The 23,510-nt window shown below is 35.5% G+C and overlaps 2 protein-coding genes across 5 annotated transcripts in view; one reads left to right on the top strand and one right to left on the bottom strand.

Moving 5' to 3' along the window:
* LOC106979356 (olfactory receptor 13C9) overlaps window positions 1-23,510 on the top strand; it is a 470,618-nt gene that overhangs the window by 4,686 nt on the left and 442,422 nt on the right. For 2 of the 3 annotated variants that reach the window (XR_008291061.1, XR_008291062.1), the window contains exons 2-3: window positions 1,635-12,990; window positions 16,296-16,372. The gene's annotated coding sequence lies outside the window, so the exon portion shown is untranslated. Of the gene's footprint in view, window positions 1-1,634; window positions 12,991-16,295; window positions 16,373-23,510 lie in introns of those variants that run through there. The other variant, XM_053204857.1, reaches the window with a different exon arrangement.
* LOC106979365 (protein NipSnap homolog 3A) lies at window positions 2,564-19,325 on the bottom strand. 2 transcript variants are annotated; one of them, XR_008291060.1, is made up of 7 exons: window positions 19,107-19,325; window positions 15,816-16,026; window positions 13,936-14,094; window positions 12,268-12,417; window positions 4,700-4,781; window positions 3,493-3,579; window positions 3,368-3,394 (listed from the first exon to the last, which is right to left on the bottom strand). XR_008291060.1 is itself a non-coding variant. In XM_027034748.2 (6 exons), exons 1-6 carry the CDS (start codon window positions 19,164-19,166, stop codon window positions 3,318-3,320), a joined length of 744 nt encoding a protein of 247 aa, XP_026890549.1. In that variant the 5' UTR covers window positions 19,167-19,321; the 3' UTR covers window positions 2,564-3,317. The 2 variants fall into 2 exon arrangements, 1 of the variants encoding a protein (XP_026890549.1); XM_027034748.2 differs by lacking the exon at window positions 4,700-4,781 and having other exon boundaries at window positions 2,564-3,394; window positions 19,107-19,321.

Below are 23,510 nucleotides of genomic sequence, written 5' to 3' on the forward strand. Positions count from 1 at the left end.
AAACCCCTGTTTGGGGCTCTTGTTCTCCCGGAAATTGGCCTCTCTCGTATTCAATTCTGTGTCCACTCTCTTGCTGGACAAGAGAGAACTCCAGACTCAAAGTCTGCTACACTGTTCCTTTTGAATCCCCATCTGCTTGCCTTGAGACCCAAATTCAGGCCTGAGTCACCAAGGTTAGAGGAGCATCTGTGAGATAAATAGCTATTTTTTGCTCAATATCTTAGATATCAGCCTATAATCAGGTCAAGGTCCCTTCCCTTTCCCACTGTAGTTTCTGTTAGCCTCCGTGGGCAGGGACCATAGAGTCAAAAGATTGCCAGAATCCATTAGGGTTGGCTGCGATGTAACTTTCACAAAGTCTAAATTTGAATTTCTTTTGAAGAGGAAATATCTAAATATTTAAATAAATATCTAATACCACATGTACATACTCATGTGGTATCTGCTGCTGAGTATTGTGTTTCACACTGTCTGTGTTTTAATGACAGGCTGTTGTTTAGGTATGGTGGGTTTTCCCTGGGTGCCAGTAATTCTCAATCACCTCCTCTTAGTCAAAGGATTCCATTAAACAACTGAAGAAACACTTGAAGCTGGCCAAGGTACTTTATTCATCCCAAGATTTTTCAGAAAAGTGGGCCCAGAGTTGCAGGTACATGGGCGTCATTGGTAGGTCAGTCAGGTCACCTAGCAGCTTCTTGTTTAAGACTTTTGCATACAAAACCATCACTGGTATTTACTGATCTTGCACCAGCCAAGAATGAGGTACTCAGTGTGTATTTAATACTTGAAAGTGTAGATCCTATATATGGAGCATGGCAATTATTCTTTCTCTTATCTCCTACAGAGTATCAATATAGGTCATTAGGAATTTCATACAAGACCCTGAATCATGGACTTATAGGACCATTCTTATAATCAGAATCTTAGAATTTCTTTTCTTTTTTGTTTTTAGAATTTCTATATCTATTAGATTGATATGCTATACACTGTTGCTTTTACACTTATTTACAGCTGGATTAATTTAACTTATTTGAGTAGTTTCACACTAATATTTTCTCTACTTACTAAGTTTTCAAGCCACATACCTTTGCTCTTATAAGGTCAAGAACAGTGGACAAAAGCTAATGCCATTAGGCCAGTCTCGGACCTCTTTGAGTAGTTTCATTATGGTACTAGACTCTTTGTTAAAAAATTTTTTTAATGTTTTGTTTAAATTTGAGAGAGAGAGAAACAGAGTATGAATGGGGAAGGGGCAGAGAGAGAGGGAGACACAGAATTCGAAGCAGGCTCCAGGCTCTGAGCTGTCAGCACAGAGCCTTATGTGGGGCTTCAACCCACTAACTGTGAGATCATGACCTGAGCCAAAGTTGGACACTTAACCAACTGAACCACTCAGGCGCCCCAGTACTAGACTGTTTTTAACTTAGTGACATGTTTTGTGTTTGTTTTTCAGATTTTTGACCTGAAAACAATCATGCTTAAACTCTGAATAAAATAAATACATTTTATTTATTGAAGAGATGTTTTTCCCTGGGCTATTCATCAGATGTTTGTGTGTGTGTGTGTGTCCTCCTTAATTGTGTCTTCAACTGCATCATTGACTCCTCAGATCTTCACTGACTTTCTCTTTCCAGGAAGAGCATGTCAGCGGACATTCTTGTGTCCATCTGTGTTGTCTTTGAAATGTTCTTCATCTCAGCCAGTTTTGTTGTGTTCCTGATCCATGAGCAGATCAGTAAAGGGAAACTCCTGCAGTTCATTAGCAGATTGTAACCTGTCATGTACTGGCTCTCCAATTCTGCATGGGATATGGTAAGAACACCTGTCTGCTGCTGCTTTCTAAATCTCCATCAGGGCTATGGATTGGATGAAAGAGCCTTTGACTTTTCTAAAAGTGTTCTGGCTAATCTAAAGATGAATGAAAAAGGGAAAGGCAGAAGCAGTTGCATATTTTCATGACACAGAGCTGATCTCATGCCACAGAGAAAATCTGTCTACACTGACTGCAACTAACATTACTATCACCCAATTTCCTAGACTTTTCAAAGAAACATTGAGGTAGAAGACTCTTAGTTACAACTCAAAACCAATGCCTCTGACTTCTGATAGGTTTTAACCTCCAGAGTTAGGGTGTTCTTTGCCTTACTAGGAAACTTATTTGTCCTTTGAATCCTTGAGGACCAGATAAATGAGAGGTGAGTATGCTTCCTGCTTTTCCATTTTCCCTCAGACAGCTAATAATTTACTGTGTTGTATTTGCAATATGTGTTAGAAACATAAATTCATATAGCTGTAAATATAGACTACCAGGAGAGCTTGGAAGTACCAAATCTAGTTTGAGAAGGCTTAAATACTCAAGTAAAATAAAAATGAACATTGTAAGAAAACCCTAGTATATCTGAGACAGTACTGAAGAAATTCTCCTTGTAGAGCTATTCGCATGCTAATTATTTGAGGTAAGTTAACATTTAAGTATATTTATTACTGTCTCATTACCTTATAGCAACACAGTAGCTCCAGATCAGAGGATAAAAATATAAAACACAATAAAAAACGATCAGAATGTATCTGTAGGCGTTTATTAGGGCAAACATTTCCATAACCATAAATATTATCACAAATAGATGTCCCAAGTATCTTTGTTAAATTGTGATTCAAAATGAAGTAAAAGTTAGTAAAATAAATTGTAAATGAAGACATTTTCAGCATATAAACCAATGAGTCTTTAAAAATTTTTCATATGAGGACCTATTAACATTATTTTCCACATATGTAATTAATTATTAATGTAAAACAAAATGAATAGAGATGATAATATACTTTTCCATAATAAACAGGTTTAATATTTTTATGAATCCCATTTGGTATTACAAAATAAGTTTTACTGGACAAAAACTTTTAAAATCTCAGAAAAATAGACATGAAAAGGTTGATAATATATATAAATAACTTAAAAATATCATAGGCATGGAAATGTAACATAATCATTTCAATATAAGGAAATGCTATAAAAGTAGAGGCTGTAAACATAGAGAACAAGAGATATTCTGAAATAAATGAAAAATCAAGATCTTGAAGGAATGACAACTATTTTTAATATACGACAGATACTGAAATGCCAAACGGAAAATGAACAGAACTATTTCCTCAAGAGGTCATGACACTGGACAAAAGCAGCTTTTAAAAATGCAGAGGGCACAGCAAATTAACTTACCACCTCCTTGAAATAAAAATGAAAATCTCTTGGGAGAATTTAAGCACCATTAGCAGACACAACTTATAGCAGTTAATGCAATGCTTTGTATTTCAGAGGAAAATTATTTCAATGGGGAAAATGACGTAGGAATCAGAAGCATATTTTGCTGAGACTCAAGGAAGTTAACACTTTCCCGAACTGGAAAAAAAAACATTTTATAATGTTGGAAAGTTATAAAGTTAAAAAGTGAATCAAATTTGTTGTACAAATAATTCATGCCTAGTGAAATAGCTTACCAGCTGCCACAACTCTGGGATCCTCATGAGACTGATGTCTCCCAGCTGCACGACTATCTGCACTCTCATTCCACCAAAGAACATGAACTGCAGAAATAACCAAAAATAGATTCTAAAGACTATAGCATTACTACAATAAATACAGAAAAATTAATCAGAAACATTAAGTCTTATTCTTTAAATCAAAATAGTAAATATCAAAAAGGTAAAACTGAGTATGTTAGTGATAAGATTTCAGAGGGGTCAGTGATTTGGGAGGTAAATTTATAAATTACTTAATCAAACTTTTTATAGATGAAGAAACAGATGGTTGGAGAGAAAAAGTTAGTAAAACCACTAAAGACACAATTAAGTCTAGAACCAAGCCTGTGACTTCCTAATATATTTTAGTTTATTAAAAAAAGCAAGATTATATAAGAATTATATTTACTACTGGAAATTTGGATGATACAAAGAAGAAAATTAAAAGCATAATTTGAACCACCTAGAGAGAAACTCTATTGCTATTTAGTGCATTTCCTTTAAACAAATGAATAAAATAAAAAATGCATATTTTCCATGGCAGTAATCTTAATTTTTAATGGCTATGTGAATTCCTCCTTATAGATATAACAACTTTTTATCCAAACTTCTTATTATTGACCAATCAGATTAATTCCAATATTTAAATTTTTTGAATTATGGAATGTTTTTGTGCATAATGTTTTACAAGTTTTTAATAACTATAATATAGGACATGTTAGCTCTATAGGAAAATGCGGATAAAAAGAGAAAAGAGTAATCATTTCTATACCACCTAGGGAAAAAACCCACTTTTTTGCTGCATCTCTTTCCATATTTATGTATATATGTATCTATTTTTATGGATATATTTTATACACACATAAACATACAAATTTATGGTTATATAAATACATGATGAAATGTACTTTTTTCTGGATTATATGTGTTATTACATAAAAAATGTTTTTTTGTAAATAATACTGATACAAACATCATTAGAGTAGCATCTACATGTATATCTGTAATGATAATGCTGATGACAACTCATACCAATATTTATTCATTGTTTACTATGTGCTAGACCTGGTTTTAAGCATTTTGCATGTATTAACTCATTTAGTCTTCATAATAATTTTATATAGATTACTATTATCATCACTTTATGGGTGAGGAAACTAAGGCACAATGAGGTTAAGTAACTTACCTAGGGTCACAAAGTTATAAGTGGTGAAGCTGGGATTCAAACCCAGGCAGTCTGGATCTGATTATTTTCTTAATATAAACTCCTAAAATTTAAATTGAGAGAACCAAAGAGTATATCTTATACATACACACTCATAAATATACAGTGTATATATTATACACTGTCCTCCAGAAATGAAGTATTGATTTATACTCAGCATATTACTATTCTCCTAGTACACTAGGAATAAATTTAAGATTAAAAAGTGTGTGTGCACACATATTTTCATTATTTTTTTTCTTATAAAAGTGATACATGTCCATTATAGTAAATTAGAGACTTAAAAGACCTTTAATCTCATCATTTAAATATGACTATATATTTTATGTCCTTTCAAATTCCCTTCTTGTATAACTAAACACACCTACATATCCATGCATATTTCCTTAACATTGGCAAAAACAATTTAAAAAATTAAGGCTTTTTGCCCAAGGCAGCCCCAACTTGCCTCTTAACACCGGGACCAAACCCTGCCCACAATAGGCAAAGAGAGCCATTTCAGACAACTGGACTAAAGGCAGATGTGGCTCAGCCACAACAGTAAGGTGCATGCAACACATACAGAAGATACCCTTGAAGGGAAATTGCACTGCAGGGCACTACAGGACCTCTTCTTCATAAGGCCACTACTTGCAAAAGCAGGAGATGTAGCTTACTTTCCTAACACACATAAACAGACACAGAGAGTTAGACAAAATGAAGGCATAGAAGAATATATCTCAAATGAAAGAAGAGGACAAACTCACAGCAAGAGAGCTAAATGAAACAGATAAGCAATATGCCTGATAGAGAATTTAAAGTAATGATCATAAATATACTCACTGGACTTGAGAAAAGAGTAGAGGATCTCCGTGAAACCCTCAAAAAAGAGAGAGAAAATATAAAAAAGAACCAGTGAAAGATGAAGAACTCAATAAGTGAAATTAAAAATACACTAGAGGGAATAAATAGTAGATTAGAGGAAGCAGAAGAATGGATCAGTGATCTAAAAGACAGTAATGGAAAGCAATCAAGCTAAACAGGAGAAAGAAAAAAGATTAACAAAAATGCGAGAACAGGTTAAGGGAACTCAGCAATACCATCAAGTATAATAATATTAACATTATAGGGATCCCAGAAGAAGAGAGATAAAAGGGGTAACACATTTATTTGAAGAACTAATAGCTGAAAACTTCCTAAATCTGGAGAGGGAAACAAATCTAGAGTCCTAACACACAGAGAGCCACCAACAATATCAACCCAAGGAGGTCCACACCAAGACACAAGGTAATTAAAATGGCAAAAAAGTACTGATAAAGAGAAAAATGTAAAAGCATCAAAAGAAAAGAAAATAGTTACATATGAGAGAAACTCCATAAGGCTACCAGCTGATTTTTCAGCAGAAACTTTGCAGGCTAGAAAGGAATGGCATGATATATTCAAAGTGCTGAAAGGAAAAAAACTGAAACTGAGAATACTCTATGCAGCAAGGCCATCATTCAGAATAGGAGAGATAGTTTCTCAGGTAAACAAAAATTAAAGGAGTTCATCAACCACTAAACCGGGATTACAAGAAATATTAAAGGGGATTCTTTAAGTGGAAAAGAAAAACCAAAAGCAGGAGTAAGAAAATGAGGAAAGGAAAAAATTTCACAGGTGCATATAAACATAATAAAAGTAGATTAATCACTTATAAAACAGTACGGAGGTTAAAACACAAAGCAGTAAAATCAAGTATATCTATAAATATCAGTCAAGAGATTAATAAAGGGATGTAAAGTATGACATCATATACCTAAAACATAGAGGGAAGGGGAGTAAAAATTTAGTGTTTTTAGAATGGGTTCAAACTTAAGGGACCATCACCTTAATATAGACTGTTATATGCATAAATGTATATATAAACCTAATGGTGACCACAAATAAAAAAACTGGTAATAGATATGCAAAAAATATACAGAAAGGAATCCAGGTATATTACTAAAGAAAGCCATCAAACCACAAAAGAAGAGAGCAAGAGAAGAAAGGGACAGAGAATAACACCACAGAACAAGTAACAAAATGGCAATAAGTACAGACCTGTCAATAATTACTTTGAATGTAAATGAATGAAATGCTCCAATCAGGGTAACTGAATGGATAAAAGGGGAAGATATTTATATGCTGTTTACAGAGATTCATTTCAGACCAAAAGACACATGCAGATTGAAAGTGAAGAGATGGGAAAACATTTATCATGCAGATGAAAAGAAAACTGGGATAGCAATACTTGTATCAGGCAACACTGGAAGACATAAAGAAGAACATAATCATAAAGGGAACAATCCAACAAGAAGATATAAAACTTGTAAATACTTATGCAAATTACATGGGATTACCCAAATACATAAAGCAGCTATTAACAAACATAAAGGAAATAATCAGTAGTAATTCAATAATAGTAAAGGACTTTAACACCCCACTTACATCAATAGATAGATCACCCAAAGAGAAAATCAACATGTTAACAGTGGCTTTGAATGACACATTGGACCAGATTAACAGATACATTCAGAACCCCCCATCCTAAAAACAGTGGGATACACATTCTTTCAAGTGCACACGAAACATTCTCTGGAAGAGATCATACGTTAGGCCACAAAACAAGTCTCAACAAATTAAAAAAAAAATACTAAAGTCATACCACGCATCTTTCCCAACCACAACACTAAGAAACTAGAAATCACAAGAAAAAATATGTAAAGACCACAAACACATGGAGGTTAAATAACATGCTACCAAACAATGAATGGGTCAACCAAGAAATCAAAGTGGAAGTAAAAAAATACATGGAGGTAAATGAAGATGAAAACACAACAGTCCAAAATCTTTGGGATGTAGCAAAAGCTGTTCTAGGAGGGAAGTTTATAGTAATACAGGTCTACTCAAGAAGCAAGGAAAATTTCAAACTCCTGAACCTTACACCTAAAAGAGCTAGAAGAAAAAGAACAAACAAAACCCCCAAACAGTAGAAGTAAATACTAAAAATTAGAGCAGAAATAAATGAAATAGAACCACAAAAACAATAGAACTGATCAATGAAACCCAGAGCTAGTTCTTTGAAGAGAACAACAAATTTGATAAACTTTTACCCAGACTGTTCAAAAACAGAGAGAGAGAGAGAGAGAGAGGATCAAATAAACAAAATCAGAAATGAAAGGGGAGAAATAACCACCAAAAACACAGAAATAGAAAGGGTTAGTCAGAAAATATTATGAAAAATTATATGCTAACAAACTGGGCAACCTAGAAGAAATGGATAAAATCCTAGAAACATTAAGACTTCCCAAAAATGATTCAGGAAGAAACAAAATTTAAAGACTGTACAAGCAATGTAATTGAATCACTAATCAAAAAACTCCCAAGAAACAGAAGTCCAGGACCAGATGGCTACACAGGTGAATTCTACTAAACATTTAAAGAAGAGTTAATGCCTATTATTCTCAAACTATTCCAAAAAGTAGAAGAGGAAAGAAAGCTTCCAAATTCATTCTATGAAGCCAGCATTACCCTGACACCAAAACTAGATAGACACTACAAAAAAGAGAACTATAGGCCAATATCTCTGATGAACATAGATGCAAAGATCTGTAACAAAATATGAGCAAACTGAATCCAACAATATATAAAGAAATCATTTACATTCATCAAGTAGGATTTATTCCTGAGATGCAAGCGTAGTTCAATATTTGCAAAGCAATCAACATGATACATCACATCAATAATGGAAAGGATAAAAACCATATGATCATTTCAGCAGATCTAGAAAATGCATTTGACAAGGACAACATCCATTCATGATAAAAACCCTCCTTAAAAAGTAGGTGTAGAGAGAACATACCTCAACATAATAGAGGCCATATATGAAAAACCCACAGCTAACATCATACTCGATGAAAAACAGACCTTTTCCACTATGGTCAGGAACAAGACAAGAATGTCCACCAATTTTATTCAACATAGTAGTGGAAGTCCTAGCTACAGCAATCAGACAAGGAAAAGAAATAGAAAGCATCTAAATTGGTAAAGAAGAAGCAAAACTTTCACTATTTGCAGGTGACATGGTACTATATATAGAAAACCCTAAAGACTCCACCAAAAACTACTGGAACTGAAAAATGAATTAAGTAAAGTTGCAGGATACAAAATCAATATACAGAAATCCATTTCATTTCTACACATAAAAAAGTAGCAAAAAGAGAAATTAAGAAAAATATCCCATTTACAATTGCATCAAAAATAATAAAATACGTAGAATAAACTTAACCAAGGAGGTGAAAGACCTGTACTGTGAAAACTATAAAACACCAATGAAAGAAGTTGAAGATTATACAAACAAATGGAAGGATATTCCATGCTTATGGATTGGGAGAACCAATACTGTTAAAACATCCATACTACCCAAAGCAATCTGCAGATTTAATGCAATCCTATAAAAATACCAATAGCATTTTTCACAGAACTAGAACAAATAATCCTAAAGTTTGTATGGAACCACAAAAAATCCTGAATAGCAAAAGTAATCTTGAAAAAAAAGAACAAAACTGGAGGCATCATAATCCCAGATTTACTAGAAATCTGTAGTAATCAAAACAGTGTGGTACTGGCACAAAAACAGAAAATAGATCTATAGATCAGTGGAACAGAATACAGAGCCTCGAAATAAACCCACGATTATACTGTCAATTAATCTTTGACAAAAGAGGCAAAAAAAAAAAAAGACTTTTTAACAAATGGTATTGGGAAAACTGGATAGCTACATACAAAGAATGAAACTGGACGACTTTGTTTCACTATACACAAAAATAAACTCAAAATGGATTAAAGACCTAAATATGAGACCTGATACCATAAAAGTCCCAGGGGAAAACACAGGCAGTAGTTTCTTTGACATTAGCCATAGCAACATCTTTCTTGATATGTCTCCTAAAGCAAAAGAAACAGCAAAAATAAACTATTGGGACTACATCAAAATAAAAGCTTTTAAATAGCAAAGGAAACCATCATCAATACTAAATACAACCTACTGAATGGAAGAATATATTTGCAAATGAAAAATCTGATAAAAGGTTAATATCCAAAATCTATAAAGAAGCTATACAACTCAATACCCCAAAAACAAATAATCCAATTTAAAAATGGGTAGAAGATATGAATAGACATTTCTCCAAAGAAGACACCCAGATGGCCAATGGACACATGAAAAGATGCTCAACATCATTCATCATCAGGGAAAAGCAAATCAAAACTACAATGAGATATCACCTCACATCTGTTAGAATGGCTAAAATCAAAAACAAAAGAAACAACAAGTGTTGGCAAGGATATGGAGAAAAAGGAACCATCATGGACCATTTGTAGGAATGCATATTGGTGCAGCCACTGTGGAAAAAGTATGAAGGTTCCTCAAAAAATTAAAAATAGAATTACCATAGGATACAGTAATTCCACTACTGGGTATTTACCCAAAGAATATGAAAGCATGAATTTGTAAAGGTTTATGCACCCCATGTTTATTGCAGCATAAATTACATAGTCAAGATATGGAAGCAGCAGACCAAGTGTCCATTGATAGATGAATGGATAAAGAAGATGTGGTATGTATATACAATGGAATATTACTCAGCCATAAAAGGAATGAGATCTTGCCATTTGCAAACATATGGATGGATCTAGAGGGTATAATGCTATGTGAAATAAGTTAATCAGAGAAAAACAAATACCACATGATTTCACTCATAGTGGAATTTAAGAAAACAAATGAACAAAGAAAAAAAGTGATGAAAAACAAATTCTTAAATATAGAGAACAAACTGGTGGTTGCCAGAGAGAAGGTGGGTAGAGGGATGGGTGAAATAGGTGAAGTGGATTAAGAGTACACTTATCATGATGAGTTCTGAGTAATGCACAGGATTGTTGAATCACTATATTATACACCTGAAACTAATATAACACTGTATGTTACTTATACTGAAATAAAAAAAATAATGTCAAAGAACCAAGCCTTTTTATTTATGTTGCCAGGTTTTTTTGAGGGAAGATGAAGTAGTTACAAATCCTACAAGTAGAACTCATTTTTTTCTGACCTAGGTTATACTCTACCTGTATAATGTATCTTTATTAGGTAAAAACTGGCATCTTATGAGGTGCCTAGGTAGCTCAGTTGGTTAAGTATCCGACTTCTGCTCAGGTTATGGTCTCACAGTTCATGGGTTTGAGCCCCACATTGGGCTCTGTGCTGACAGCTCGGAGCCTGGAGTCTACTTCAGATTCTGTGTCTCCCTTTCTCTCTGCCCCTCCCCTGCTCATGCTCTGTCTCTCTCTCTCTCTCTCTCGCTCTCTCTCAAAAATAAACATTAAAAAAGAATTAAAGCATCTTATTTTGTTTTAATCTGCATCTTCTTTAACATATTTTTAGGAGTCATCTGTGTCTACCTTTGCAGAATATTTTTTGCTCTTGGATTTCATTTAAGGTGTTTTGGGAGGAACTAAGTTTGAGCTTTGTATAATAAAATCATCAATTTATTCTTTTTTTCCTTCATAGTTTCTTCATTTGCTTTTTGGCTTAGAAATACTGTTTCTATACATGTCATTAAATAAATTTATCTATATTTTGTTTTATTAGTTGTATGAATTCATCAGTTTGCCACAAGAAAACTCTCTGAAATTCTGACTGGAATATCTTTTGACTTTAAACATTAAATATCCCAAATAGACATTTTATTAAATAAATTAATAAATCATTTACTTATATCTTATATATACTATAAATATATCTAAGTAGTGGAAATGGGTAATTTTTTTCTTTGGGCTTGTCTATGTTTTTAATATTTATAATAACTACATAGTACTTTTTCACCCAGAAATAATCTCTACCCCAAGTAATGTTATTTAAAAAAAATCACAAAAAGCAGACTTCCAGTTATAAGATATTAAATAAGTTTTGGGGATGTAATACACAACATGATGACTATAGGTAACACTCCTGTATTGTATATTTGAAAGCTGATAATAGAGTATATCTTAAAAGTTGTCATCAGAAGGAAAAACAATTTGTAACTGAGGTGATGGATGTTAACTAAACATACTGTGGTGACCATTTCACAATATATACAGATAACAGATCATTAAACTTGTAACATGTTATATCAATTATATCTCAATAAAACTGGGAAAAAAGGAAAAATCATTAAAAGTACATTCAGAGGAAAATAACATAACAGAAATAGGTAACTTTTTCAGGTTCCTTTCAATTTTTAAAATTTTATCATTTTGATGTATCAGGGAAAAGAGCAGTTCTGTATTTGAAAAAAAAAACTTTATAAGGTGAATAACATTCCAAATAAATGTAAAACAGGTTTGCTCAACCCTTAAATTTACAAAAAGCTAAAAACTGGGCAATAAAAAATGAAATATAATCCACAATGAGAACAGAGACAAATTGACCAAACGAACTTAATGTGGATCACCAATATATTTTGCAATTTCATGGAAGAAATGGACAACTGTACCTCTGTTGAGTACTCCATATTCTGCATGGAACACTCCAACTAGTTTTGTGTAGCCTCGATTGACATGCGTATGAACTGCCCTTTTAAATGGGTCACCCCACAGAGCTGGCCCACCAGGTTTCATCTGAAATGTAGCTAGTTCATAGACTCCTAGAATAGGGAGAAAAATAATTATTTTATCGAACATATTCAAGAAATTTCTAATCATGTTTAGTTTGGTTCCAGTGCAAGGATAACTACACAAATAGATTTTGAGGATCATACCCATATACATGTTCATGTAGACATAATTTATTAATAATTTGCATTGTTTTTCTTTGCTTTTATGTTTAGTCAGTCTTGGTCCCACTTAAAGGGTCAGTCATTAAACTTAGTATACAGAACAAACCAAAATGGATGGACTCTATAGGTAAGGTATTATCTAAGCTATTTTTAATTTACAGAAATTGTCAATAAAAGTGAAAATTTATAATGGAATAGGATATTTCTAGTTGTCTAAGTCTGTACTTTATAAAGTAAATGAAAAAGGAAGTATTTCTAGTCTCTTATAGTTCCATTTTTCTTTCCAATTTTCAATACTTTTCTCTTTATATAAGTTCCCCTTATAGGATTCCTTTTCTAACAGGAGCAGCAAGCAAGTAATGAGCCTGAAGTGATTGTCTTAGAATTCTGAGGAAAAAAATAATTCTAAAGGAGATGGTTTTACTATTCCCAAATATCCAGGTAAATACTTGAAAAGCATTTTACCTTCTTGATTGAAATATGGACTGTGTGAAGGGAAGGAAACCAGGGGACAAGTAGATTTGAGAAGTAAAAGAAAAACATGCAAAAGTTCCTGAAGAATCATGAATAACATAGAGGAAAAGAACCAAACAAGATCTGATACTTTCTGAGAAGCCAACCAGTTCATTCAGTTAGTGCTGGGCTGAGGGGGAGCTAAAAGGCTAAGTTTCTAAATAAGATTTTTCAAATCTTTTGTAATCTAAAATGCATTGCAAAGTTAGGAATAATGGGGGAAATAAAATAACATTTAAATTAGTTTATGCTTTTGCTAATCTGACCTTTGTTTAAAACTGGATTGAGGTAATAATTTCTTTAAGTCAGCAAGAAGTGAAATCAGCAAGAAGACAAATCTTTAGGAATTATTTTCAAACTGAGAAATAAGAAAGAGGAAGACATAAAAGTTAGACTACAGTAATGCAGCTTGGCAATTTCAGTTAATTCATTCCCCTAGTCCATTTTATAAACAAACACGTATTTAGATTAGTTGTAATCTATGGAAAAATACTTTTATATTTAAAAAGTTACATTATTTTAAAATTATGACAAAGTATCACATACTATCCCTTACCTACCCACAGATGTGTTCCCTGCTCCCTAGGCCAAACTTCTCAACCTTTAGTGACCATGTCAACTTTTTCTATAATACAGCTAAGCTTTAAGAATCAATAAAATACCAATATGGAAAAATACTTCATTATTTTAATGCTTATTTTTAAAAGGATAAGCTAAGAGCACCAATTTATTTTTATCTGAACAATCACATATATTCCTATATTAAACAAAGTATTAACTTTATTTCTTTTCCAGTAGAACTCGAGTTTTTATAGTTTAAAATCTAATATTTTCTCCATCAGAATTCAAAGTGACAAAAAGGGGAGGACTTACCTTCTTTTGGAGGCTTTTCTAATTTGCACCATGGCACCAGATACGTAATCTCACTCTCTTGTTTATCAATAAGAGCCAAATTTGGAATGAGGTATTGTTCTTGCCATTCCTTATCTTTGGCCAATGCTTTCCGAACTTCAGTTCGATGAGCAAAATTATCTACGGGGAAAAAAAGGAGAAAGAAAAACAAAAATTACTGATTTAAATCACCTCTGCTGTTTCTGGGTTTCATTCAGTTCACCAAGTGTTCATTAAAGCTACATAAGGATACTGTATTATCACTTGAGATGCATATAGATGTGGCATTTGTCCCCAAGGTGCTTATGGTCTGGGAGTAGAAATGTAAACAACTAATGATAATATCATACATTGGGCTTAGCCTCTTACTGCTTAGTAGGTATTTGTGTGACTTAGGTTATTAAATCTTTCTGTGCCTGTGTTTTACTCTGTAAAATAGGGATAATGATTTGGATCTCCCTCTAGGGGTAAGATTAAATGAATTAGTACGTGAAAGGACCTTACAACAGCGTTTGGTACCGAGTCAGAACTCAATATACATTAACTGTTCTTATTAATTTAATGAGGCATTTAAATTATAGTGGTAGATTCGAAAAAGAGTATATTTCTGTGATGGTGGTGGTGGTGGTAATGGGTATTAGGTCAAGATACACCTTGAATTAAATTTAACATAAATGAAATTAAGATGTATTTTGATAGCTGCTGCTTTGAATCAACAGCTTCCAAAGAAATAGTGCTGATCTTCTGTCATCCATCCTTTTTACTCAGTGCCATTATATGGGCCTAGTACTATATTTACCTAACAAAGCCTCATAAGACTAATGGTAAAAGTAATTTTCTATGGTTTATGCTGTGGATAAGGAATAACATCTATCTTAGAGCTTAAGTAAGTATTATCAGGACTTTACTAGTTGTTGTTGCTTTTTTTTAATGGGACACAATTCAACTGGTGGTACATTAAAGCATAAATTTTTAATGGGGTTTGTTTTACAATTGGGAAAACCCCTAAACTATGGCCATATTTAGGAAGAACACTTTTCATATGAAAGTATTTTATGACCATTAACTTTGGACACTAATAACCAAAATACTAAATGAAATTACTAAAAGTTTTTGGATATCATGATGTACTAGTGGAGTTCAGAAAGATTAGGCAATGGAGTAACAAACATTCCGGGGTTTCCAGTAACCATACTCCTTCCTCTATTAGACCAGGGGTAGATCAGCTTCAGTATGGGAAGAACTCTCTCTAATTCCTTTTCCTTTACCTCCATAGAGGAGTATAAGGACAGTAAATTTCTTGAAACTCTGGGGTGCAGAAATAAAACAAAAGGGTCTGAAACATAGCGATTTATTATATCTTACAGATGAGTGAGGGCTTCAAAGTTTCCTATTAACTTCTATTTCCCTAAAGCCCCTAGACATTTGAATGATTTCTGTTAAAACACTATCCAGCTATAGCTTCAATAATAATAATAAAAGCAATCCTACTTTCCTTTTATGATCTCAACTGCTTGGGTTCTTGCAGTCATTGCTGTAAATTTTTCATAAACCATCTTTACAATAAGCTATTCTTAACTTTTCCTAAGAATTAAAGTGTGGTTCATAATTTAATGACTTGAAATCTGAGATGCCATTTTCTCAATATCACATTCCCATATGCTATTAAAAGGTTCTAGCAGTGGGCTATTGGAGGTATACCAGTGGGAGGTGAAATCACTGAATTTATTTTTTGGTACTGCTATTTATAAGTTTTACTTCACCTGTATGTATTTACGGTACTACAGATCCAAGAACTAAGTCTCATGTAACATCTAACAGAATGAAAATCTGTACTGAATACTTAAGCTGATGACTCATACCATACTTCCAAATATGAAACACTTTATTCATTGTTCCTCCAAATTCTACACTCCAGTATCCAACCAGTTCAGAGTGAGCTGTCCGAAGATGAATGTTTTTCTTAGTATTTTCCAGGAACTGATTCATCTTTGAGGGCTTAAGATAATAGGTACGAAATTCATAGAATGTTCCATCGTATTGTCTGGGGCCTGTAGCAAGAGATGAGCAAACCTGAAGAAAAATAAGGCAAACTTAAATAAATTGGGAAGGTAGGGTTTATAATATTGTATTACAACCAAACCTAAGTCTGGAAACAAGGGACACTCAGTAGACACAATCTACACTCCTGTTGTCCTCTCTCCATAGACTTGTTTAGAGAAGTTATCAGTAAAGAAAACAACTTTTAAGAAAAAATATAATTTATTGTCAAATTGGTTTCTATACAAGAAAACTACTATTAAGTATTCCAAATATATAGCTACTATTTCCTTTACCTCTAGGTACTTTTTCATGAGAATTTTCTCCTAAGAAGCCCCTGGGGCAATTTCTTTACCCCCAAACTACAACTAGGATCCTGGTAAGTTTTGCAAATAGTTTATTATCCCTTATTTAGCAAATACTCCATCTTTAGTCAATAGTATATGTATGTGTTAGAGTTACACATTTAAAACAATTTTATAAAATATACAGGTATTTTGACTGGCACAATGGGAATGTATTTACTAGCAGAAAATTCATTTTTTTTAGGTTCTTAAAACAATGGAAATTTCTGGTCAGGTCAAAGTATTTCCTAAATCCAATGAAGTAAACCACTGGTCCAAAAATAGGGCAGGAATTTAATTGTATTAGGAAACTATGAGCTATTCAATTACATTGTAATATAGTGATAGAATGTGTAAATGCTAGAAAAAGGAAAAAAAATTGATGAGTCACAATTATGTGAGTCCTTATGTTTTTAGTTTCAGATGCAATCTGAAGAAGGTTATTTAACCCACCCAGTTATACTATGTTGTTGGAAATACTTTTTAAGAGCCATTGATTCCTTTTGTAATATTCATATACTATGTAAATTTCTGATTTGGTTCTCTGAGTGAACCAAACTTTCAGTGGGAAATGCTTTGCCAGAAATTATCCCTGTGTATAGGTATGTGTGTATATGTATACATACACACACACACACACACACACACACACAAATTTATGCATATTAACACAGATATACAGAATTCCAGTTTACAAATCCATCTTACCTAAGTTTGGTTAGCATGTGCATATTTCCTGAAGCTGATTATACCAGAATAATCTATCACAACAGTTTTGATACGTACAAAGCTGTGGCTGAATTTTGGGCTTATGCTGACCAGCTGGTACAACAATCAAAAGCAGGAGGCTTCTTGCTCCGACATGTGTGTGTGTGTGTGTGTGTGTGTGTGTGTGTATATATATATATATATACACACACACACACATATATATATACACACACATATATATATACACACACACATATATATACAAACATATATATACACACACACACATATATGTAAATGTATATGTACACACATATATATATGTGTATATGTAAGTTTTACTTCACCTGTATTTATGGTAATACAGATATGTATATATGTATACATATTTGTATAATTGTATACAAATATATTTGTATACAAATATGGGTACAAAGCATATGTATATGTATACAAAGCACATATATGTATATATATTTACAAAACACAATAGTGTTATGTATTTTGCTGCTGTATTGTGTATAAGGCTGAATTGAGCTCATCCCATTCATGTCTATGATGAGTTATAATCTTATTGTCTGACTGGGATGCCATCAAAAACAATTGCAGTTGCCCCTATGTTTAGCTGACATTCTTTTTGTCCCATTTTACCACTCTAATAACAAAATACTATGCAAATGAAAACTGCCTAATATTTATCACTTAAAAATATAAATAAAATATAAATATATCAAAATGGGTCAATGGGGTACTTGTGACAATTGCTTTTAAGTTGTTTTTCAGGGAATTTGTATGCGTAGAACAAAATAAGTGATCACAGGCACATATTTTTATTGTCTTTTGCAAAAAAGTACAATAGGAAAGCTCAGGGAGAAGTTAACAGCAATGAAGCAATGAGAGGGGTGTGTATGGGAAGGGGTGAGGTGATTTTTGTTGAGGGACACTAGAACAGTATAACCAGAACACAAGGCCACTATGCTAAGGAAGGAAACATGAGTGCTCTAGGCTCCCTTGTGTCCAAATAAGGGCTCATTTTCAGCAGCACTGATTTCCAATTCACTTAGAACAATTGGTCGACATCTAAAAAAAAAAAATCACAGTCCAGAATAAAGTTGTAAGGAATAACTAACTGTTGGCCCTGCCCCAGAAGAGTGAGAATCAGGTTAAAGACTATTGCTAATCTTAGGTGGATGGGCCATTATTGGTTCCTCTTCAGCCTTCACCAGGAAGTCAGTCTCTAGAGTAGGTTAATCCCCATCCCATCCTACTCCTTTGAGAAAGGAGTACAAATTTAAATATCAAAAGGAAAAAAAAATCTGCAGATTGACAGAATAGGCCAGTTCCCGACAGTTAAGGCTGAATCACCAAAATCTATTGTGCATGTTTCTCATCCAATGTTACGACGTTTGTTCTGAGGTTCCTCGCCCTGCCTGCCTTGGACACCACCCACACGACACAGTGGGAGGCTGGGCTGGATGCTCCACCACCCGCACCCTGGGCCTCCTTTTCAAGTTCTCCTCAAAACGCTCGTTAAGTTGTGTACATTTCGAAGAGGCCAATTCTAACACCAGCCACAGGTTGACCTATTTCTCCTCTACCTTCTGTCTGGAGGGGGCGGTGGCTTGTCAAACAACAAATAAATAGGAAAGGCTCGATCAGCAAGCACCAGGCACGGGCCCCAACGTGGGGAACGCAGGGGGCTGGGCAGCAAAAATGCAGCAGCCAGAGCTTCAGGAGTGTCCTCAGCACTTAGGCCAGAAAAACCCTGTTCTTGGCTGCTCACGAGTTGGCCTGTAGACCACACTGGCCAGCGGACCTTCCCAGAGCCGCGCCCCCTTCCTCTCGCGCGTCCTGGGATACCCCGCCTCCGGGGTCTGGAACTGGCACCAGAACTTCCGCGGCAGCACCACGCTTTCAATCTGCATAGAGAACCAGCTGGGCGCATGCGCAGCACTCGCAAGTCTGGTCACGGGAGCGCTTGCGCGGGACCTCGAGCTCCTCGCTGACGTCCCTCCCCTCCCCCAAGGCACGGCTTGGGCACGTCTCCGCGGCCGGTACCTGAGGCGCGAGCGTCCGCGCAGCCAGAGCTCTAGTCAGGCCGCTTCGGAGGACGAGCATGGCGCGGCTGCGAGCGCTGGGAGGGCCAGCCAGCCAGTATTCTGTCTTCGGTTCCTCCTGGTAGGGCTAACCCGCCTGGAAAAGAGCAGCGACCGAGCTACTGGCGGACGCAGGCTGGGGCGGGACTCCGCGGCTGCAGCTCCGCCTCTGGTGCCGGGAGGCGCGGCGGCACCGCCCGGTTGGCTGGCGTCGTCCGTGGGCGTCACGTTCGGGCCCCTGCCCCCTCCGGCCCAACGTTTGTTTCCTCAGACGTTCTCACCCAAACGTCAGAGGGGCCTTAGGATTAGCTGGACGCGGAGAGCGTCCCTGTGCCGCCTTTCTGAGCCCATCAGCTAGTCTCCACGCGCGGTTGCGCACAGTTCTTAAAGTTCGTGCGCAGAATGTGAGTGTGTTTGTCCTTTGAGAAGGAAGTATGATGCGTGCATATTATAATGCTGTGCGTTGAAAATCGTGGAGGTTTTTGTCCTTGTTCATTTTTAGTCAGGGTGACTTAAACGTCAAGAGCAGGGAGGCTTCACTTCTCATTAAATGCATGGTGGTTCTCTAATTGCCACCGCAGCATGACCTTGTAAGGCTCTTAATGATTTGAAATTGCGTTTCCCAGGAGCTCAGAAGAATGAGGGCACCGAAGCAGACGTGAAAAAGTAAACTGTTCAAAACTAGATAATTCTGTAAGCCTTAAAACTAAAACAGCTGACCTCTGATCTAGTTTAGTCAGTAGACCCTTTCTCTGGTTTTGGTTACCAAAATAACACCAGCATTTCAAGTTGTTTTTTCTAATGCCCGTTTCTATATTTTTAAATAATAGGCATATTCTGCTGTTTCTTCAGTTTTTCAGTTACAGAGAGTATCTGTTGACTTACTTTTATGCAAGAAGAGGATTTAAGTCTCTTATGTACCACTCCGTCTAAATAATACTCTTCCCAGCATCTAATGCTTACATTAAAAACAGTTAATTGTTACATTAATTTACATTATGTTTAATGTTAAAATTCTTGTTAATTACATTATTGCAAACACTGTCATTGCTTGTTAGGTCTAGGGAATTAATGGTGCCTTGTGAAGTGACTTTTCAATGATCTATTCAGAGATAGAGGAAAGTAGACTTTTAAAAATTATAATTCCAGGGGGGATGAGTCTGTTTTTCTGGTTGATGGACATCCATTTCTAACTAATGTAGACCAAAAAACCCCATCATCTGTACCCAGACTAGATCTGTAATGTTTAAATTGATTTTCTTAGACTTAATGCCCCTGGAATTAACAGTTCATTCACTCATTCAACACATATTTATTACATGTCTTTTATGTTTAAGGAACATTTCCAGAAACTGGTGTCCAGAGTTCAACCTTTTAGAACTGAAAGGTTACGGGAAGCAAACAAATGAAGAGAAAATATATCAGAGGTTACTAAATACTGTGAGGAAGAACAATATAACATGGAGAACAGAAAGTGCTGGAGGGAGGTAGCAGAGACTGTTAGCCATTTATCATCCACCCTCTTTTTAAAAAATTAGCAGTGGAACCCACACAGCTTGGTGCAGTCATGTGACTAAGTCCTGGCTAGTGTGATGTGTTAGCAGATTTATGACCTGTTGTAAGAGATCTTAAAGCAGTGTAGGAAGGGTGGTTCCCAACTTTGTCTCATATTTCGGCATGCTGGAATGTGGATGTAGGGGGATAAGCTGTGAGGTAGAAGCCACTGCTGGAGAGGGAACAAGAGGGAAGAAGCCTAGGTTCTGACACCATGGAACACCACGCTAGGAGCCCTGGACCACCTGTCTCTGTTGGGACTTCCTTTACAAGATAAATCATCTTCTAGTTTAAGCTACTGTTATGTGGCTTAAACCTATAACTGTCATCAGTAGGAGGGTGACTATTTTATTTTTCTTTCTCTTTCGTTTGTCTTGTTTTCCTTATGCTTATCACCAATCACCAAATTCTTTGCCAAAAGTATACATTTTTTCTCAATGTGATGAAACCTCTTAATCAGCTTATCAGTTTCATCTAATAGAGTTTCTTTTGGGAGTTCTTTGTTCTCCTGCTCCAGTGTGGGCTAATTGTTTGCTAAAATGACCTGATTGTACTTCTGGGATCTCCTTTCAATGATAATCTGGGGAGTATCATTTGCCTTGTGTTGCACCTCCTGTTTCCAAGATCTTTTTTCTTTTTTTTTACTCCTAATTTTAGGAGAAGGTACATGGGAATTAAACTTTTGAGAACTTCACCTCTAAAAATGTCCTTATTTTATCAATCCTCTTAACTGATAGTTTGGATATAAAATTCTACATTGGAAATAATTTTTCCTCATATATTTTTTTAATGTATTTATTTTTGAGACAGAGAGAGACAGAGCATGAGCAGGGGAGGGGCAGAGAGAGAAGGAGACAGAATCTGAAGCAGGCTCCAGGCTCTGAGCTGTCAGCACAGAGCCCGATGTGGGGCTTGAACTCACAGAGTGTGAGATCATGACCTGAGCCCAAGTCGGACGCTTAACCGACTGAACCACCCAGGCGCCCCTGATTTTTCCTCATATTTTTAAAGGTAATCCTTCCTTGCATTATACTTTCTAGTAAGAAATTGTCACTCTGATTCCTGATTTTTTGGTATGTGGCTTGTTTCTCCATGGAAGGTTTTATATTTTTCTCATTTTCCCTGATATTCTGAAATTTCACCATAGGGTGCCTTGGAATAGGTTTTTTTCATCCATTATTTCAGTAGAGTCTCTCAATTGGAAAATGCTTAAATTACAAAAAATTCATTGCTTCACGACCCATGTCCATCAGCATATATTTGGATTGAGACAAAAATTTAGAGCTATATGACTATGGGTAGGTTTTGTCAAGTAATGGGCTTTACTGGGGGTACCTGGGTGGTGGCTCAGTCAATTAAGCAAGCAGTTCTTGGTTTTGGTTCAGGTCATTATCTCACTGGTCGTGGGTTCAAGCCCTGCATCGGGCTCTGTGCCAGCAGTGTGGACCCTGCTGGGGGTTCTGTTTCCCTCTCCCTCTCTTCCTCTCCCCCACTTGCTCTCTCTCAAAATAAATAAAAATAAACTTTAGAAACAATTTTTTTTTAAGTAATGGGTTTTACTGTAATGTGATCTGACTGGACCTTGAGTCGACCTCCCTCACCTCAACTGTTATTATCTGTAAGTTATTTCTCTTGTCTAGTGAGTTTCCCTTGCAAGGAAACTCAGTGTCTCATCTGTGAGGTATCATCCTTGTTGTCAGGTTCCTGAAGCTGAGGAGAGAAGGAGGCCAGAGATGCAATATTTGGTAGTATTTTTCAAGAGTATATTAAATAGTGTAGGCTAATTTGCTTTTACAAATCGACACCAAAAGTGTATTATGACTCAGACATTACAGGATTTTATTTTTTATAAGAATCTGAAGTGAGTTTTCCTAGTAGGCAGGCAGCTCTTCTATACATGATAAATTAAGGACACAGAGTTCTTCCACTTTTTGGCTTTGCCATCCCCTAGAGCCTTATTGTTAATTGCTCATAGCCAACAGAAAGATAGAACTTCCAGGTAGAATTTCTGAAAGGAAAATGCTTACAAGATGGGAGTAAAATTCACAGCTACAACTTAGAGATAGATAAATATTGTTAAATGATATTAGGCACCTAAAACAGTCTCCTATTCAGTTTCTCATAGGTTTTAATTATTCTCAAAGTGCTGTAAGTTAAGCTTTATCTCAGTTTATAAATGAGAAAGGTCAGACTCTGAGAGATTAAATAATTTCCCCAGGTTCGCTGCTGCTAAGTGGCCCAGCCAAGGTTTAAAGGCAGATTGTAAAACAAGTTCAGTCTACCATTTATTTATTTAAAAATTTTTAATGTTTGTTTATTTTTGAAAGAGAGAGAGAGAGAGAGAGAGAGGGAGCAGGGTGGGACAGAGAGAGAGGGAGACACAGAATCAGAAGCAGACTCCAGGCTCTGAGCTGTCAGCACAGAGCCCAACGTGGGGCTTGAACCCACAAACCATGACATCATGACCTGAGCTGAAGTCGGATGCTCAACCAACTGAGCCACCCAGGTGTCCTGATTTAGTTTTCTTTTTTCTTTTTTCTTTATATAGACGTGTGTGTGTGTGTGTGTGTGTGTGTATAAAATTTTATTTCATCATGCTAAGTGTACTATTTAATCTCCATCACCTGTTTTACCTATCTCCTTACCCACGTACCCTCTGGCCACCATCAGTTTGTTCTCTACAGTTAAGAGTCTGTTTCTTGGTTTCTCTCTCTCTTTTTGCTTTGCTCATTTGTTTCTTAAATTCCACAGTGAGATTATATGGTATTTGTCTTTGACTGACGGGAAGATTTCATTCTTTTTTATGGCTCAG

Source organism: Acinonyx jubatus, chromosome D4 (genome assembly GCF_027475565.1).
Source record: "Acinonyx jubatus isolate Ajub_Pintada_27869175 chromosome D4, VMU_Ajub_asm_v1.0, whole genome shotgun sequence".
NCBI lineage: Eukaryota > Metazoa > Chordata > Mammalia > Carnivora > Felidae > Acinonyx > Acinonyx jubatus.

Bases quoted from the DNA above. Each gene is read 5' to 3' on its own strand.
- LOC106979365 (XM_027034748.2), bottom strand. From the start codon at position 19,166: ATGCTCGTCCTCCGAAGCGGCCTGACTAGAGCTCTGGCTGCGCGGACG. The intron at 14,095-15,815 runs GTATGAGTCATC...TTTTCCCCGTAG, and splicing joins GTTTCATATTTGGAAGTATG to ATAATTTTGCTCATCGAACT. The intron at 3,580-12,267 runs GTACAGTTGTCC...TTATTTCTGCAG, and splicing joins ATATGGAGTACTCAACAGAG to TTCATGTTCTTTGGTGGAAT.